Source organism: Oryctolagus cuniculus, chromosome 19 (genome assembly GCF_964237555.1).
Source record: "Oryctolagus cuniculus chromosome 19, mOryCun1.1, whole genome shotgun sequence".
In the NCBI taxonomy this organism is placed as follows: domain Eukaryota; kingdom Metazoa; phylum Chordata; class Mammalia; order Lagomorpha; family Leporidae; genus Oryctolagus; species Oryctolagus cuniculus.
The window spans coordinates 42,564,270-42,583,437 of NC_091450.1; the positions used below are offsets into that span (position 1 = coordinate 42,564,270).

Genomic DNA, 19,168 nt, shown 5'->3' on the forward strand with positions numbered 1-19,168 from the left:
TCTTTTCATGAAAGCTACTCCTTTTCTTAAATGAATGCATGGTATCCCATGGGAAGATGCATCATAACTTATTTAATCAGTCTTCTATCTAAAGACATTGGGGCAGGCACTGTGGCACAATGGCTTAAGCCACTGCTTGGGATACCCACATATATCAGAATGCCAGTTCATCAAATTTGGTCTCCCCTACTGCCAATCCAGCTTCCTGTTAACGCATCCTGACAGGCAGCAGATGCTGTCTCAAATAATCCCTGCCATTCTTGGGGGAGACCCAGATGGAGTTACAGGCTCCTGGCTTTTGCTAAGCACTGGACATTGTAGGCATTTGGGGAGTGAACCAGCTGATGGACATCTGTCTCTGTCTCTCTGCCACTCTTTCAAGTAACTGTAATAAAGAAACACTAAACAAACAAACAAAAAACCCACCACCCCTGAAATAAATACAGACATTTAGGTTGTTGCTGCATCACAAAGCTGCAAAGAACACTTCAATACTTGGCAAGCAGGAGAAATTCCTAGCGCTAGAATTACTGGGACAAAGTAATGGGTCTCTTACTTTTCGATACATGTTCTCAAACTGTACTCTCAAAGGCTGTGCCGTATTACTTCCATTGTATGAGAGTTTCTCTTACCCTAAGTCCTTGCCAATACTGGATATTTTCCTTCACTCAGGCCATTTTTTTTTAAGATTCATGACTTAATCTGCATTTCAAAAAATTTTGAGTGTTATCAGGATTATGGTATCATTTTATGAAATGGATTAGAATTGCAGAATTTTCCATATTTTTCTACAGTATGGTAACTTCTCTCTGGGTATTATCTTTCCTTTAAATTTTTATTTATTTGAAACATGGAGAGAGGGACAGAGAGACCTTATGTGCTGGTTCAATCCCCCTAAAAACCTGCAACAGCTAGGACTGGGCCAGCCTAAATTCAAGAGCCTGAAACTCAATTGGGGTCTCCCACTTGAGTGACAGGGACGCAAGTAATTGATCTATGACCTCTTCTTCCAAGGTATGCATCAGCAGGAAGTTGGATCAGAAGCAGAGAAGGGCTGGCACTGTGGTGTAATGGGTAAAATCAGCGCCTGCAGTCCCTGCATCCAATATGGATGCCGATTCAAATTCTGTCAGCTCCACTTCTGATCCAGCTCTCTTCTATAGCCTGGGAAAGCAGTGGAGGATGACCCAAGTGCTTGGGCCCCTGAACCCATGTTGGAGACGCGGAAGAAGCTCTGGCTTTGGATTGACCCAAAACTAGCCGTTGTATTCATTTGAGGAGTGAACCAGCAGATGAAAGAATTGTTTTTCCCTCCCTCTGCCTCTCTATAACTGCCTTTTTTTAAATTATTATTTTTTTTTTGGACAGGCTAGTGGACAGAGAAAAAGACAGAGAGAAAGGTCTTCCTTTGCCGTTGGTTCACCCTCCAATGGCCGCCGTGGCCGGCACACTGCGGGCAGCGCACCGCGCTGATCCGATGGCAGGAGCCAGGTACTTATCCTGGTCTCCCATGGGGTGCAGGGCCCAAGCACTTGGGCCATCCTCCACTGCACTCCCGGGCCACAGCAGAGAGCTGGCCTTGAAGAGGGGCAACCAGGACAGAATCCAGTGCCCGACCGGGACTAGAAGCCGGTGTGCCGGTGCCACAAGGCGGAGGATTAGCCTAGTGAGCCGCAGTGCCGGCTTATAACTGCCTTTCAAATCAATAAATAAACCTAACAAACAACAACAACAACAAACAGAGGAGCTGGGACTAGAGCCAACCATTCTAGTATGGGATGCAAGCATCCCAAGCATCATCTTAAATCACCACATCAAACACCTCCCTTTATCTCCTAAATTTTTGTAAGAATGTATCTGTCACATCCTTAGTATCAGAATCCTTATGTTTATGAATGTAACTCTTTAAGAATGTTCTCAAATTGTCTAATGATCAAAGTTTACCATTAGTTAACTCAATTTTTTTAAGTTTCTAAAAAAAATTTCATGTTTAATTTTACCAACTTTGTAGTTGAGCATATACTCACTCATGATTTCAAGACTTCCAGTTGCTGTCAGATATGCTTATCTTTTTTGTTTTCTGCTAAATAACCACTTATTACTCCTTTTGCTGTATGTTCCTCAATAAATTTATTCCTACATAAGTTCTTATTACTTTCTTTCTCTGAGTTTCCTTAGGGCTGGTTCCTCTCTGGTTGTGGTAGTTATCCTTTGGAAACTATCTCATTTACTTATTATTATTTTTTTTTAATGCTGAGATAGAGACAGAGGTCTTCCTTCCATTCCTAGGTTCACTTTCCAAATGCCCACAACAGCCAGGTCTGAGCTAGAGTAAAGCCGAGGGCTCGCAACTCAAACTTTGACTCCCATGTAGGTGGCAAGAACCCAAGTGCTGGAGCCTTCACTTGCTTCCCCCTAGGGTGTGCATTATCAGGAAACTGCACCAGAATGAAGAACCAGGACTCAAACCAAGGCACTCTGATAAGGGACACAGTCCTCCCAAGCAAAGACAGAACTGCTATGCCAAAATTCTTCCCTTTGTCCATTCATTTAAAAAAGTATTTTTCAGAGGCTGGTGCTGTGGCATAGTAGGTAAAGATAACTGTGATGCTGGCATCCCATATGGGCACTGGTTCAAGTCCCTGCTGCTCCACTTCCAATTCTGCTCCCTGTTGATATGCCTGGGAAAGCAGCAGAAGATGGCCCAAGTGCTTGCGCCCCTGCACCCATGCGGGAGACCTGAAGGAAGCTTGTGGATTCTGGCTTCAGCCTGGTCCAACCCTGGCTGTTGTGGCCATTTAGAGAGTGAACCAGCTGATTGATGTAAGATCTCTGTCTCTCCCTCTCTGTAAATTTGCCTTTCAAATAACTAAAATAAATATTTTTAAAAATTAATCTTTATTTGAAAGGCAGAATAACACAGAGAGAGAGGGAGTGGAGAACTCCCATCCACTGGCACACTCCCTAAATGGCCGCCAAAGCCAGGGCTGGGCCAGGTCATGTGGGTGGCAGAGGCCCAAGTACTTGGACATCTTCAGCTCTCTTTCCAGGAGCATTAACAGGAAGCTGGATTGAAAGTCAATAGCTGAACTGCAATTGGTACTCCAATATGGGACACCAGTGTCTGTGCCACAATGCTAGCCCTATTTAAAAACTTTCTTTTGGTCAGGCATTTAGCATAGTAGTGCCCATGTGCCACAGTGGGAGACTTAGATTGCATTCCTGGCTTCTGGCTTCGGCCTTGGCCCAGTCCAGGCCTTGCAGGCATTTGGGGAGTAAACTAGCAGATGGGTCGTTTTATCATTAATAAAGTGAATTTTTAAAAATTTCTTTCAATTTTAAGTACAAGTATCTACACTATGAATTTAACATAGAACATAGCTTCAGCCATAGTCCAAGTGTTTTAAATATACACTTTTCTTTTTTAAAATCTAAATTTTTAAAAGATTTAGTTATTTGAAATTCAGAGTTACAGAGAGAGAGAGGTAGAGAGAAATCTTCCATCTACCGATTCCTTCCCTAAATGGCCGCAACAGCCAGGACTGGGCCAGGCTGAAGCCAGGAACTTCATCCAGGTCTCCCACATGGGTGCAAAGGCCCAAGCACATGGCCCATCTTCCACTGATCTTCCAGAACCATCAGGAGATAGCTGGATTAAAAGTGGAGCAGCCAGGACTTGAACCAGCACCCACGTGGGATGCTAGAGTCACAGGTGGCAGCTTTACCTGCTATGACACAATGCATGCAGACTCCTTGTTTTTATTTTCTAAATAGCAAGTAACTATAAATTTTTTACTAACTTCAAAATTTTAAATGCTCTATTGAGAGATGATGTTTACTATTTCTAGTAAGAGTAGACATAAAATTTGGTTCACAATAATCTAAAGGTAAATTTTTTCCTGTAGCTGTTATGTTAGTTTTTTACTGGTACATTAAACATCTCTACAAAGGAGGTATTAACTATTTGTAGTAGCTTTTAAATCACGTTTCTGATATAAACTATGTGTGTTCATGGGCCTTTTCCCACTTATTAAAACAGCCCTGGAAGAGCTGGCGTTGTGGCTTAGCAGGTAAAACCACTGCCTCCATCCCACATGGGCGCCGGTTCAAGTCCCAGATGCTCCACTTCCAATCCAGCTCTCTGCTATGGCCTGGGAAAGCAGTGGAGGATGGCTCGAGTCCTTGGGCCCCTGCACCCATGTGGGAGGCCCAGAAGAAGCTCCTGGCTCCTGGCCTCAGATCGGAGCAGCTCTGGCCATTGCAGCCATCTGGGGAGTGAACCAGCAGATGGAAGATCTTTCTTTCTCTCTCTGTCTCTCTTTATTTCTGCCTTTCAAATAAAATAAATAAATCTAAAAAAAAAAAAAAACAGTCCATAAAACAACTGCCTGTGCACCAAGTCCACCTACACTGGTCCCTGAGTGATCAGGTTCAGAGATGGAAAGCAGCCTGGTGTTTGTCAGGGGCTTAGGGGAGCAGATGGGGAGTTGTGGTTGACTGGCTTCACCCTTCATCCCAGACATTGAAAACGTTCTGTGGATGGAAGGAGATCATGATTGCACAACAACGTGAATGTACTAATGCCTCTGAGCTTAATACGGCTGAAAACACACGTTGTGTAATATATATTGTCAGCAATAACAAAGTGCTTTTAACATGTGATTCCGTTCCCCTGTTTGTAAGGGAAAGATGAGGTTGAGGTGTGGTATAGCATCTGGATGGAAGCTGAGCAACGTGGATTCTAACCCTTGACACTACACCATGTTCCTCCCTTCCTTGTGCAGCTTCTTAAAGCAGCTCCCTGGCTTCACTGTTCCTCCACACCCGGGAACACAATGCAACACTTCCACCCAGGTGCCCACCCCACCAAAGCATTTAATGCTAATTTCTCATCTCCCCAGCCACCAAGACCACCACTCAGAGACCCACCAACATAGCCTCCACTGCAGCCACCACAGCAGGCCTCAGGGTCACAGAAGGCAGAGGGAGCCCGGAGTCACAGCCTCTGAGTCTGGAAGCTGCAGTCGGGCTGGCAGCGGCCACTATTGTGCTCAAAATTGTGGTTTTGGGACTGCTGGTCTTTCTCAGGTGGAAGAAAACGAAAGGTGAGTAGACAAGCACCCGCTCTCCCCCAAGCTGCCCAATGGCAAGTTTCTCAACACCCACCTGCATCAGAGTCACCCAGGGTGCTCCTGAAAATTGCAGGGCCTGGCGGGGCTCCCTTAAATAAACTCACCAAATCAGGCCCTGAGGTCTGTGCTTGGCGACCTGTATCTGTCACAGGCTCCTCAAGTGAGGTTTGGGAAGATGTAAGTAGAGAACCATCCATCCCTCTCCACACAATCTGATCACTTTCCACATTCCTCCTGCCTCAGTCATTTCTCCTCCATCCTCCCCCTTGTCTCATGGTTGGAAGGAGGGAGGGTCCTGCCCTGGGAAAGTGAGGAGACAGCAGAAGGGACAAGAAGTTGGCTCAGCTCTGCAAGCACTGGATGATTGCCACCTGCTAGATCTGGTTTGAAATCAAGGATACAAAAGTAAATGAAGCATACATTGCCTTCAAGGAACTCAGCTGGTGGAGGGACACATCTTAAAGGTCAATGGCCTCATTTGATAAGGGCTAGGGTTGCAAGAAAAATAGCCAGGGAAGACTTCCCAGAGGAAGTGACATGGACCAAATGTCTCAAAAAATAAAAAATAAGGAATAGACATTTGGCACAGTGGTTAAAATGCCTCTTGGGGTACCCGCCTCCCATACAGATGTAGCTAAGTTCATGTCATGACTCCACTTCCTATCCAGCTTCCTGTTAATATACACACTAGAGGCCGGCACTGTGGATCACTACACTAATCCTCTGCCTGTGGCGCCAATACTACCGGTTCTAGTCCCAGTTAGGGCACCAGTTCAGGCACCGGTTCTGTCCCAGTTAATCCTCTTCCAGTCCAGGTCTCTGCTGTGGCCTGGAAAGGCAGTGGAGGATGGACCAAGTGCTTGGGTCCTGCACCCACATTGGAGAACAGGAGGAAGCATCTGGCTCCTGGATTCGGGATCAGCGCAGCGCTGGCTGTGGCAGCCATTTTGGGGGTGAACCAATGGAAGGAAGACCTTTCTCTATGTTTCTCTCTCACACTAACTCTGCCTGTCAAAAAAAAAAAAAAAAAAAAAAAAAAAAAAACCTATAAAGCATCATGTAAGGTCCCAAGTACTTGGGTTCCTGCCACCCTCATGCAAGAGACTTGTTGAGTTCCTGGATACTGGCTTTGCCCTGGCCCAGACCCAGCTGTTGTGGGATATGGGCAATGAACCAACAGCTGGGAGCACTCTGTCTCTGTCCTTTCTGTCTCAGTCTCTCTGCCTTCTGAATAAATAAATGAAAAAATTCAATTAAAGAAAATAATGATACATGAAGCAGTGAGGGTAGTGAAGAGGCTACTCACTGGCCTTAGAGATGGAATAAACTGTTCCTAGGACTGTAGGGATCCCAACGCTGGAGGCAGAAGCAGGAGAGAGGAGAAGAGCCCCTGTCATTCACATCCACGAGCCTCTGTTCCTGGAGATGAGGTGAAGCAGCAATGTGGCAGCCCCAGTTCCTGCTGCAGACATGGGACCAGGCTGTGGGAGAGATCCTGGGGGTGGGCAGGCACATCAGTCTAAGGCAGTGGTGCTGTGTAAGGAGGGGCCGGGGCAGATCCCAGCAAAGCTTAAGCAGTAAAACCAGGCAGAGGTGATGACTAGGTTGATGTGGCCATGAGGGAGCAGTTTCACGTTTCGACAGGGTTGAATGAGGGTGTGATGAAACCATCATAAATGGAGAGTAATTAGGGAATGGAGGAGGAGGACCATGTGTCAAAAGGAAATATGATGCCTCTAGTTTGGGATCCATTACACTTGAGACACTGGCCTGTCTCTGAGTAGACTTGTCCATCAGAAAACTGGATGTGTACATTTTCCACTCAAAGCAAAGGTCAAACTAGCAGCATTAATTGTTTATGCCCCAATATCCTCCAACTGTAGTTGAAATTACTCTCAAGAAAACATGCAAAGAAAGGAGATTCGTCACATCAGAACTTAAAGCACAAAGGGGAAGAGATAAGAGTCTGATCAGCCTGCAGGAGAACCCTGGTTTCACATCCTAGCCAGCAAAGCTGAGATACAACAAGACAGATGCTGTGGGCTTCAACCCCTACATGGAGTCGTCTGGATGGCCAAGAGTTAGCACTGTGTGATCACTGGCACTCACAATTATTAAGCTACCATCACTAAAATAATATAATATTCACATAATAAAGAGAAGGCAGTAGAGGATGGCCCAAGTGCTTGGGCCCTCCACCCGCATGGGAGACCAGAAGGAAGCATCTGTCTCCTAGCTTCAGATCAATGCAGCATGCCAGCCGAGGCGGCCATTTGGGGGGTGAGCCAATGAAAGGAAGACCTTTCTCTCTGTCCCTATCTCTCACTGTCCCACTCTGCTTGCAAAAACCAACCAATCAACCAACAAACAAAAAAAACCTCAATTGTGCCTTTATTTCTACTCACTACCCATGAACAATCTTAAAAGAAAAGTAAGATCACAAGTCTGTCTACAATTAAAACAAACAATAAAATAATGCAAAAAACTTAGAATAGGGGCCAGCGCTGTGGCGTAGCAGATAAAGTCGCTGCCTGCAGTGCCAGCATCCCATATGGGCACCGGTTCAAGTCCCAGCTGCTCCACTTCCAATCCAGCTCTCTGCTATAGCCAGGGAAAGCAGTAGAAGATAACCCCCTTGGGCTCCCACGCCCATGTGGAAGATCTGGAAGAAGCTCCTGGCTCCTGGCTTCAGATTGGTGCAGCTCCAGTCATCTGGGGAGAGAACCTACAGATGGAAGACTTCTCTTTCTCTCTGCCTCTCTGTAACTCTGCCTCTCAAATAAATAATCTTAAAAAAATTAGGACAAAAACTAACCAAGGAGGGGAAGAACTTGTACACTGAAAGCCAAACTACTATTGAAAGAAATCAGAAATAATACAAATGAATGAAAAAACATCCCTTATTCAGGGATTGGAAGAATTAATGTCAAAAGTTCCACTGCACCCAAAACAATCCACAGAATCAATGCAATCCTTATCAAAATCCTAATGGCCTTTCCTGCAGAAATGAGTCATATGCAATCTCAAGGTACTCCAAATAGCCAAGTGTACTGGACACATACTTCCTTATTTCCCAAAAACATATTTCAAAGTTTCAGTAATCAAAAAATCATGATACTGCAGACAAACAGACCAATGGAATAGAATAGAGATACCAGAAGTGCCCATAAAATCTTGACTATATGGCCAATAATCTTCAACAAGAATGCCAACACCACTCTATAGGAAAAGGATAGTGTCTTCAACAAAGAGTGCTGGGGAAAGTACATATCCATAAACAAAAGAATGAGGGGCCGGCGCTGTGGCACAGAGGGATAAAGCCCTGGCTTGAAGTGCCAGCATCCCATATGAGCCCCTGTTTGAGACCCAGTTGCTCCACTTCTGATCAAGCTCTCTGCTATGGCCTGGGAAAGCAGTAGAAGATGGCCCAAGTCCTCGGGCCCCTGCATCCAATGGGAGACCTGGAAGAAGCTCCTGGCTTCTGGCTTTGGATCGGCACAGCTCTGGCCATTGAGGTCAACTGGGGAGTAAACCACCGGATGGAAGACCTCTCTTTGTGTAACTCTGACTTTCAAATAAATAAATCTTTAAAAAAAATGAAAATTACCCCTTATCTTATACCAGAAATAAAATTCAAATGGATTACATAATTAAATATAAGACCTCCAAATCATAAACCTCCAGGGGAAAAAACAGAGAGGAAAAACCTCAAGACATTGGACTTGGCAGTTACTTTTGTGGATGACACCAAAAGCACAATCCCCATAGGAAAAGATAGGCCAATAGAGCTACACCACACACATAAACACTCTAGTTCACCAAAAGACACAATCAACAGAATGAAAGGTAACCTACAGAGTTGGAGAAAATATTTGTAAATGTTTTCCAAGGGGTTAATATCTAGAATATAGTAGTTCCACAATTCAACCAAAAATCAAATAGCCTGATTAAAAAGGGGAGCGAGGCATGTTTGATCTAGCAGCTGGGATGCCTGCATTCCATACTGGAATGCCTGAGTTCAAGGCCCACCTCTGGCTCCTGAACAAAACTTCCTGCAGGCGCAGACTCTTGGAGACAGCTGGTGATGGCTCAAGTAACTGGGTCCCGGTCATCCCATAGGAGACCAGGACTGAATTCTCAGTTTCCAGCTTCATCTCTGGCCCAGCTCCAGCTTGCACAGGCATCTGGGGAGTGAGGCAGCGGATGCGGGCTGGCCGGCATGTTTGTTCATTCTCATTCTGTCTCCCTCTCATAAATAAAGTGCACAGAGCAGACATTTGGCCGAGGGGTTAGGACCACAGTTGAGATGCCTAGGCCCCATATCAAAGTACTTAGGTTCAATACTCACCTCTGGCTCTTGACAACACCTCCTCCTAATACAGATCTTGGGAGGTAGCAATGACTGGTTCCTGCCACCACCTGGCAGACCTGGAATGAATTCCTGGCTAATAGCTTTGGCTTCTGCCCAGATGGCCATCACAGGCATTTGGTGAGTGAACTTGCAGATGTAGACTCTCCCCTCTCCCTGTCTGTATGCTTCTCAAACTTTTTTTTTTAAAGATTTTATTATTTATTTGAGAGTTAGAGTTACGGACAGGGAGAGGGAGAGACAGAGAAAAGATCTTTCTTCTGTTGGTTCATTCCCCAAATGGCCACAACAGCCAGAGCTGCGCTGATCTGAAGTCAGGAGCCAGGCGCTTCTTCCTGGTCTCCCACGCGGGTGCAGGGGCCCAAGGACTTGGGCCATCTTCTACTGCTTTTCCAGGCCATAACAGAGAGCTGGACTGGAAGAGGAGCAGCCACAACTAGAACCGATGCCCATATGGGATGTCAGCTCCGCAGGCGGAGGATTAACCTACTGCGCCACAGTGCCAGCCCTTCATATAAACTTTTTAATAGACAAAAGGTATAAATAGACATTTCTCAATAGATGGTAAAGTTAGAAAATATATGACAAATGTCCAAATCATTAATCATCAGAGAAATGCAAATCACTTTTCACTGTTACCCATTAAGGTAACTACTACTTTAAAAAACCCCGAAAACAACAGATTTGACAAGACTGTGAAATAATTAGAAGCTTTATGCACTCTTAGTGTGTGAATGTAAAAAGTTGCAATTGCCAGTGCTGTGGAATAGCAGGTTAAGCTGCTGCCTGCAATGCTGGCATCCCATATGGGGGCCAGTTTGATTCTCAGATACTCCACTTCCAATCCAGCACCCTGCCAATGCAACTGGGAAAGCAGTAGAAGATGCCCCAAGTGCTTGGGCCCATGCACCCACATGGGAGATCTGGAAGAAGCTCCTGGCTTGAATCTGGCCCAGCCCTGGCTGTTGAGGCCATTTGGGGAGTGAATCAACAGATGGAGGATTCTGCAGGTCTCTCCCTCTAATTTTCAAATTAAAAAGAAAAAATTCAAAATATTAGATTTTAATTAAAATGCTACAACTGTTATAGAAAACAGTATGGAGGTTCCTCAAAATTTTAAAACAGTACAACCATACACCCATGTTTGTACACCCATGTTCGAAACCATATTAGTCACAACCCAGAGTGGCAGCAACTGAAATGTCCACTAACAGATGAATGTATAAACAGAGTAAGTTTACACCTACAATGAAATATTATCATCGTAAAAAGGAAGGAAATGGAGCCAGCGCCGTGCTGTGGTGGGCTGGGCCTCCGCTAGTGGCACCAGTATCCCATATGTGATGCCAGTTTGAGAACCAGCTGCTCTACCTCCAATCTAGCTCTCTGCTATAGGCTGGGGAAGCAGCAGAGGATGGGCCAAGAACTTGGGCCCCTGCACCCCACATGGGAGACCTGGAAGAAGCTCCGGGCATTGGATCGGCCCAGATCCAGCCATTGAGGCCATCTGGGGAGTGAGCCAGTAGATGGAGGACCTCCCTCCCTCCCTTCTTCCCTCCCTTCCACTTCCCCTCTCCTCCCACCCTCTCTTTCCCTCTCTCTCTCTGCCTCTCTGTAGCTCTGCATTTCAAATAAAAAAAACATCTTTGGGGGACAAAAAAGGAAGGAAATTCTTTTATTTATTTCAAAGGCAGAGTCACAGAGAGGCAGAGGCAGAAAGAGAGAGGTCTTCCATCAGCTGGCTCACTCCCCAGATGGCCACAAGAGCCACACCTGTACCAATCTGAAGGCAGGAGCCAGGAGCTTATATGGGTCTCTCCTGCGGGTGCATTGGCCCAAGCACCTGTGCCATATTCGTCTGGTTTCCCAGGCCATGGCAGAGAGCTGAATTGGAAGTGGAGCAGCCAGGACTCAAACTGATACCCACATGGGAGGCCGGCACTGCAGGCAGCATCTCTACCCACTACCCACTACACCATGGCCCCCGGAAGGAAATTCTGACACCTACTCCAACATGGATGAACACTGAAGACATTATACTAAGTATGATAAAATAAACAAATCTCAAAAGGGCAAACACTGTATGATTCCACTGAGTAAGAAAGTAGAATTGTGGTTGCCATGGGTTGGGAGGAGGCAGAAATGGGAAATTATTGGGTGGAGTGTCAGTTTTGCAAATGAAAAAGTCCTGGAGATCTGTTTCATTACAATATAAATATACTTAACATTACTGAACTGTACACTTGGAGATGGTTAAGATGGTAGTCTATGTGTCTTTTTTAAAAGGTTTATTTTTTCATCTGCTTGAAAGGCAAAGTACTGATTTCCTGCTATCAGGAAGAGAGAGAGAAACAAGATCTTCCATTCACTGGTTTATTCCCCAAGTGCCTGCAACAGCCAGGACCAGACCAAGATGAAGCCAGGAGCCCACAGCTCCTTCCAGGTCTCCCAGATGAGTAGCAGAGACCCAAGCACCCAAGCTGCTGCCTCCCAGGATGCATTAGCAAGAAGCTAGATTGGAAGCAGAGCAGCCAGGATTCAAACCAGCACTCCAATATGGGAAGCAGGTGTCCCCAACAGTCGTCCATCCCACTGCACCACAGCATCTTTCCCTCTATGTGTCTCTACAATGTTTATTTGAAAAGGAGAGACAGAAGTACAGAGAGACTGCCTACCTGCTGGTGCACTCCCTCAGTGCCTGCAACAGCCAAGGCTGGGCCAGGTGTAAGTCAGGAGCCCAGAATTCCATCCAGGTCTCCCACTTGGGTAATAGGCATTCTGTGCTTGAGCTATTTGCTGCTGCCTCCTAGGAAATGCATTCTAGCAGGAAGTTAGAATGGAAAGAGCTGGGACTCAAACCCATGCACTCTGGTACTACTGGTGGACATCCCAAGCAGCTGCTTAAGCACTATACAAATGCCCTCTACTTATGGGTCTTTTATCACAAAACGAAAAAAATCTGTTTAAGTTTTAGGGAGAAGGAAGTAGGGAGGGAAGAGGAGAATGCTAAAAAAGAAAAGCTGTAATATGAAAATGGCAGAGTTTCATTTTTCACATTCTCAGGTCCTATATTCAAAGAAAGAAATGAGTTGCAGGGCCGGGATGAGGAGTGGGAGTGGACGGGCTTGACTTGGGGGAGTGGCAAGTGCTGTGGTCAGAGGCTGTCTTTGTGCATGAGGAGAGCCCCGAGATGAGGAGGGAGGTAGAAAGGACATCCACGTGGCAGAGGCCCTCAGCAGGACGTGCAGGGGACTGGGTACGGGAGAGACAGCATGGGTTTCAGGAGACAGGACCAGGTGGGGGGTGGCATCGGAACACCCTAGGAGGGACACAGAAGCCTGAGTGACAGAAAAGCCACTGCATGTGTGCAAACCCCATGCAGAGGGAGAGCACAGGGGCTGCTTCTGCAGGGCACGGGGAGGGGGCAGGGAGGACATGTGTGGTCTGGCCTCAGAGTGCCCACTGGGTACCAGCTGCTCCCAGCTACACTGCTGCCCTGGTACCTCTGAGCAGTCTCAGGGCAGGACATGGCAGAGAAGGCGGGTGGAGTGGCCATACGTGTGACACTGATGTGCCCTTGGTCCTCCCACAGGTCGGCCGGCCACAGCCAAAACCCCAGCCAGGTGAGTGCTTGGACTCCTAGGGGTGGGTAGGGTGGGTCCTGGTTTGAGAAACAGGGAGCTAGCAGCCTTGTACAAAGCCCCCAGCGTGATTCACAGCCCATCTCGAGGCCCCAACTCACCAGGTCCGTGTCCTCTCCCTCAGACAACCCGGGCTGTTGACATCCTCAGCCTCCGTCCTGCTGTCTCTCTGTCTCAGAACCTCTTCCCAGATGCAGCGCTCTTCCACTTGTCCCTCTTCTCTCTTGCTCTCTGCCCAAGCTGTCCTTGGCCCACGGTGCACCTCACAGGGGACCCATGCATGCTCTGCCTGTGGTTCCTGAGCCTGTCTTTTGTCTAAAGCACTGGCAGTCTCTGCCTCCCTGTCCTCTGCCAGCCCCACCTCTCCTGTCCTCCTCACCTCCACCTCTCCTTTTTCTCCTGCCCCTTCATGCCATCACCATATTTTCCCTGCTGGAAGCCCCTCTCCCTGCTGTGTCTTTACAGCTGTCTCCTCCAGCCCTCTTCCGCACAGGAACCAGGCTGAGTCCCTGCCCAGAGAACCTGGTGTCATTCCCCCAGCTTAGCCAACGCAGTGCCCACAGAGGCAGAGAACAGGGGTTGACCCTTCCTTCCTCTGCCTCCCCTTTGTCTCCCCACTACCAGCAGCTTCCCCAGAATATCCACCTCCAGTCAGCACTGGGGGACCTCTGCCAGGCCACCCCACACACTGCCTCGATTCCTCCTCCAGGCAGCCTCCTTCTGAAAGCCCCAAACCATAGCATTCACCCTGAGGCCAGGCCACGTTGCAGGATGCCTGCAAGGACAGCCAGGCCCTGTATGTGTCTCACCTCTGCTCTGCCCAGACTACCTATTCCCACTCTCACTCCCATACAGGGAACACTTACAACACACTGAGGAGACATACGAGAATACTGGGAATAAAGGTAAGTCCTCACCCCGGCCTGCCTTAGTGTCTGCCCTCAGCCCTTCCTTCCTCCCCAAACACCTCCCTACATGGGTGCCCCTCGCAACACTGTCCCCATTACTCTTCCTCACCAACCCTCCCATGTGATCCTGACCTAGCAGGAAGGTGCTCGGTGCTTCCGGAGTCCTTTGAGTGCTAGGGCCCTGCCCATCTCTCCACCCTGGCTGTCACACCACACCATCTCCACATACCTTTTTTCTTTTCTAGGATAGCAATACAGACCACTTCTGTTCCTCTAAATAAGCAGCTCAGAATTGAGTCTGAAGGAATTCAAGGGAAGCTTGGAGAAGGTGGGGCAAAGAACACTGAGGGCCTGTGGTGTGGACAGAGCATCCATTGAATCTCATTGAATCACTGCATTAAGAAAGGGACGGGGCCAGCATTGTGACGTTCAAATCCCAACTGCTCAACTTCCCGTCAAGCTCCCCGCTAATGCTCCTAGGAAAGCAGAGGAAGATGGCCCAAGTACCTGGGCTCCTGCGCCCACATGGGAGACCCAGTGGAAGTTCCTGGCTCCTGGCTTTGGCCTGGCCCAACTCCAGCTATTGAGGCCATTTAGGGAGTGAACCACTGGATGGAGGAACACTCGCTCTGTCTCTCTCCCCCTCCCTCCCTCCCTACCTTCCTCCCTCCCTCCCTAACTCAGCCTGTCAAATAAAGAAAAGAAAAAGAGGACAGAGCCACTTCTAACCCCCTTCTCCTTTGGTTCTCACCGGGATGCCAGCATCACCCCCTTGACTTCTGCTATGGTATCAGTGTGTCCCCTCCAAAGCTCACTGTTCAAATTTAATCTCCACTGTGCTGGTATTAAGATGGGAACTTCTCTCCCTCATGAATAGCTCTGTGCCTTATAAAAGGGCTGGAGGGAACTAGCTTCAGCCCCTTCTTGCTTGTGTGCCCTGTAAGGCACAGCCACAAGGCACCCACTGGGGAACAAAAGACCAGGACCTCATCAGAACCCCAATCACCAGCACCTTGACCTTGAACTTCTAGACCCCAGAACTATGAGAAGTAAATAACTGTTCTAACTCTGACCTCAGAATCAGCTCTTAAGGCATTCTGGTCTGGCTGAAAAGCCTGTGAGAACATTTCAGGCACGGAAAGCCAAGACACTGTGGCAAAAAAATGTTCTACATGAAGGACCTCTGTGCATGAGACCCCAGTGGAAAGAAGTGGCCATCAAAGGAGGTACTTTCCTCTAAAGGGAGCAGAGAACCTCCACTTTGACTCTGGCCTCGTCTAAACACTGACAGAGTTTGTGGATTCAAAAGGCTTCTATAGCCTAGGCAGCTCATGTCAAGTGCCTTGGGTGGTCACTGACATTGTACATGAGTGTTGTTAAAATAACAACAGGAGTCACTGTGCACTAACTGCCCATGCAGGACCTCTGTCCTCAATGAGTTGTATTATGAGGTAACTGTAAAACTGCTTCTCAGCTTTTTAAATTTTGTGTGTGTGTGCAAACTGTTGAAATATTTACTTAGTGTAGAGTTGGTCTTCTGTGCACAAAGTTAATTGAAAATGAATCTTAATGAAGCATGAGACTGGGAAGGGGAGAGGGGAGAAGGGGTGGGAGGGTGGTATGTTTGGAAGAATCACTATATTCCTGAAGTTGTACATATGAAATTTGTATTCCTTAAAAATAAAATAGAGTAAAATAAAATAAATATTCTTTATGAATTACCCAGTGTCCGGTATTTTGTTACATCACAAGTGAATGGAGACACCCTGTACAGCTCAACCTCCCTGGTAGCACCTCCCTGTCACCTTCCCAGTGGGAGCCTTGGTGAGAGGACCCTAAAGCTCTGTGTTCAAGGCTTAATCCATGGGAAAACCTCTTGACCTGCATCAGGACTGAAAGGTGACCTCCTTAGAGGAAACCACACTTCCAGTGGGGAGGATCAGAGCTGCCACTGATAAAAGAACACAGAGATGACCTGGTAGCCAGCAGGTGTCGGTGGCCACAGAGGAACTGAGGCAAACAACCACCCCTCCTCTCAACTTCCTAGCCCTTGCCCACAAAAATATACGCCCAGGGAACTTGCCCGAACATCTAAGGAGAAAATGACACCACCTTCAACTCAGTCTCTCCCACCAAAAATAAACTCTAATACAGTCACACCCAAGACCCCTCCTCCAGAACTTTCCTTCAGCGACTGCCTCAGACGAGAGCACACAAGTCCCCAGACACTGCTAGCCTTCCCAGCACCCAAGCCTGCCCTGGCTCTAACCCTAGTAACAACCGGCAAGTACGGTGTCAAGTGCTCCCCATGTGTCACCTCACTGCGGCACCATGAGAAAGCCCAGGCAGATGCTGTGCTCACCAGGGGCATGGAAATTAGAACCAGATGGTTCTTCCCCACCTGCTGCTCATTCTCACCCTGCATTTCTTCATTCCACTCCCCAGAAATGTTTACTGAGTTCCTATAGGGTACCGTGCTACAGGCTGGGATTACAGAGAGAGCAAGACAAGTCTTGTGTTTAAGACAAGGAATGGCAACGAACCATCAGCATTACTGTTGTTAAAAAGAAAAAAATCAGGACGTTCTGAGAAGGAGCGATGGGGCATCTCTGAGTAGATGCTTTGGAAATAAGGAAGTTAATACTTCAACGTGAGCAGGGAGCCCTTTGGCTCTCTGAGCAGCACCATGGCGGCTGGCAAGAACAAGCACACTGCCAAAGGTGGCAAAAAGGTGGCCAAGAAGAAAGCAGTTAGTCCATTTTCTAAGAAACAGCTGAATGATGAGGAAGTTGGTGCCTCATCCAAGGAAAGAAATACAGGGAAAATACCAGTCACCAGCACTCAAGTAACCTCAGTCCCATGGGATGGCCTGAGGGGTCATGTGCTGGAATGAGTCTTGCCAATTCGCAGAATGATGAAGATGCATTTAGAAAAGTCAAAGGCCGGTGCCGCAGCACAACAGGCTACTCCTCCGCCTAACGGCGCTGGCAACTGAGTTCTAGACTTGGTTGGGGCGCCGGATTCTGTCCCGGTTGCCCCTCTTCCAGGCCAGTTCCCTGCTGTGGCCTGGGAGTGCAGTGGAGGATGGCCCAAGTGCTTGGGCCCTGCACCCCAAGGGAGAGCAGGAGAAGCACCTGGCTCCTGGCTTCAGATCAGCGCGGTGTGCCAGCCACAGCGCGCTGGCCGCGTCGGCCATTGGAGGGTGAACCAACGGCAAAGGAAGACCTTTCTCTCTGTCTCTCTGTCTCTCCCTCTCTCACTGTCCACTCTGTCAAAAAATAAAAAAAATAAAAAATAAAAAAAAAAAAAAAACAGAAAAGTCAAGAAATAGCCGGATTAACCTCATGGCACGGATCTCACCTCTGACAACAGGTGTTCCATGGTCAACACACAAGCACATTATGACTGAAACTCACATTCATATCAAGAACATAGGTGGCTTTCTCTCTTCTGTGTTCATTTTACTAAAGCAGAGTGAGAGGTAGGTAGGTGAGAGAGAGAGGGAAACTCACTAGATACAGAAGAACTCTACACTCGTCACACCTCCAACAGGTCCACCAAATTGGGAAGACGATGTCGACCCGGGAGGTACAAATGTCATGAAAGAAATTATCAATAAACTGACTGAAGACAACACTGGAGAAGACCCAGAGAAGGCTTGCTCCTATATATATCCCATCTACGATGATAATGACACAGCTGCTAAACTTGAACAGGCTCATAGATATAAACTGCCAGTTCAAGAATTTGTGTAGAATTCAGATTTTTGATAGTTACACATAAAAAGTCCTATTTGTCAGGGAATAAAAGACCAGTGAGTTGTCTGGGCAGACTGTGGGGAGACCATTCCAGGTAGGGAAAGCCATGTGCAAAGGCCCTGTGTTTGAAACAAGAGGAGCAAAGGAGAGTTCTGGGAAACAAGATGAGAACAGTAGGCAGGGCCACAGAAGAATCTGGATTTTATTACACAGGCAGTAGCCACACTTTGTGAGTTCCAAGCAGAACAGTAAATGATGAGATTTACATCATAAAAGCTCCCTTTGCAGCTAGGTAGAGAAGGCTTGTGTTGGGATAGAGATGGTGATGGATGAGGGAGAACAGTATGGAAGCTGCTGCAACAACCCAGCAGCAAGTAGAGTATCTCAGCTTAGGACCCTGCAGTGCAGAGTGGAAGAATCAGGTGGCTTAAAAGGAGGTTTTGGTAACAGCACTGTTCCTGGCCATGGGGAGAGAGGATAAGGATACGCTCAAGGGTGGCCCGGGATTCGGCCCGCATATTTAGGTAAAGGGAGGTGCATTCCCCAAGTTGGAAGATGGAGGAAGGACTGTGTTTTGGGGATGGGGCAAACAGCAGAGGGGCCAATAAAAGACAAGAGTCTGGCTGGGACACCAGAGGGGCCAGGCATGAGGCTGCCTCCTCAGTGCCCAGGAGGATCTGAAAGGAGGGCCAAGGTCTGTGTGCACAGTGCTCCCGAGAGAAACCCAAGTTCTAAGTCCATGGAGAGAGAGATACCCAGGGTTTATGGATCCACAGGCTCACTGTCAAGGGGTCAGTTCTCCCCAGCGGATGCACACATTCAAAGCATCCTGGATCAAGGGCAGGCATTTGGTGTAGTGGCTAAGATGACGCTTGGGATGTCACATCCCATGTAGAAGACCCTGGGTTCAAGTCCTGGATCCAGTTTCCACCCAGCTTCTGGCTAATGCACACAGTGGGCAGCAGCAGGTGATGACTCAAACACGTGAGTGTTGTCCTGCAAGTGGGAGGCCCAGATGGAGTCCTAGGAGCCTGGCTTCATCCTGGCACAGCCCTCCCTGGCTGCTGAGAGCATTTAGGGGAATGAGGGAGCCAATGGGAACACTCGCTCTCCACTTCCCTACACCCCGCCCCCTTGCCTTTCAAATAATTGAATAAAAACATTCTTGATCAAAACACCAGCAGGCTTCTTTGTAGAAACCGAGCTGCTGACATTAAAATGATAAAAGTTGTCCAGCCCTGAGAGGGGCCTTTCTCCCCTCTTCTGTGGCTTTGGAGAAAGGAACATGGGAAATACAAGGGTTCATTGAAGCCAGGGTAGAAAACACCAGACTAAACCAGACTAAAACCAGAGCATTTTT

The 19,168-nt window shown here is 47.6% G+C and overlaps 1 protein-coding gene across 4 annotated transcripts in view; it reads left to right on the forward strand.

Annotated features, from left to right (window-relative positions):
* The window catches only part of LOC138846993 (paired immunoglobulin-like type 2 receptor beta), a 30,533-nt gene extending 14,762 nt beyond the window's left edge, over nucleotides 1-15,771 (forward strand). The window contains exons 3-6 of one of the 4 annotated variants that reach the window (XM_070064433.1): nucleotides 4,902-5,105; nucleotides 13,094-13,124; nucleotides 13,998-14,047; nucleotides 14,296-15,771. In XM_070064433.1, the coding sequence (XP_069920534.1) occupies nucleotides 4,902-5,105; nucleotides 13,094-13,124; nucleotides 13,998-14,047; nucleotides 14,296-14,300 (290 nt within the window). In that variant the 3' untranslated portion in view covers nucleotides 14,301-15,771. The other 3 variants (XM_070064435.1, XM_070064432.1, XM_070064434.1) reach the window with 3 other exon arrangements.
* The last annotated feature ends 3,397 nt before the right edge of the window (nucleotides 15,772-19,168 follow it).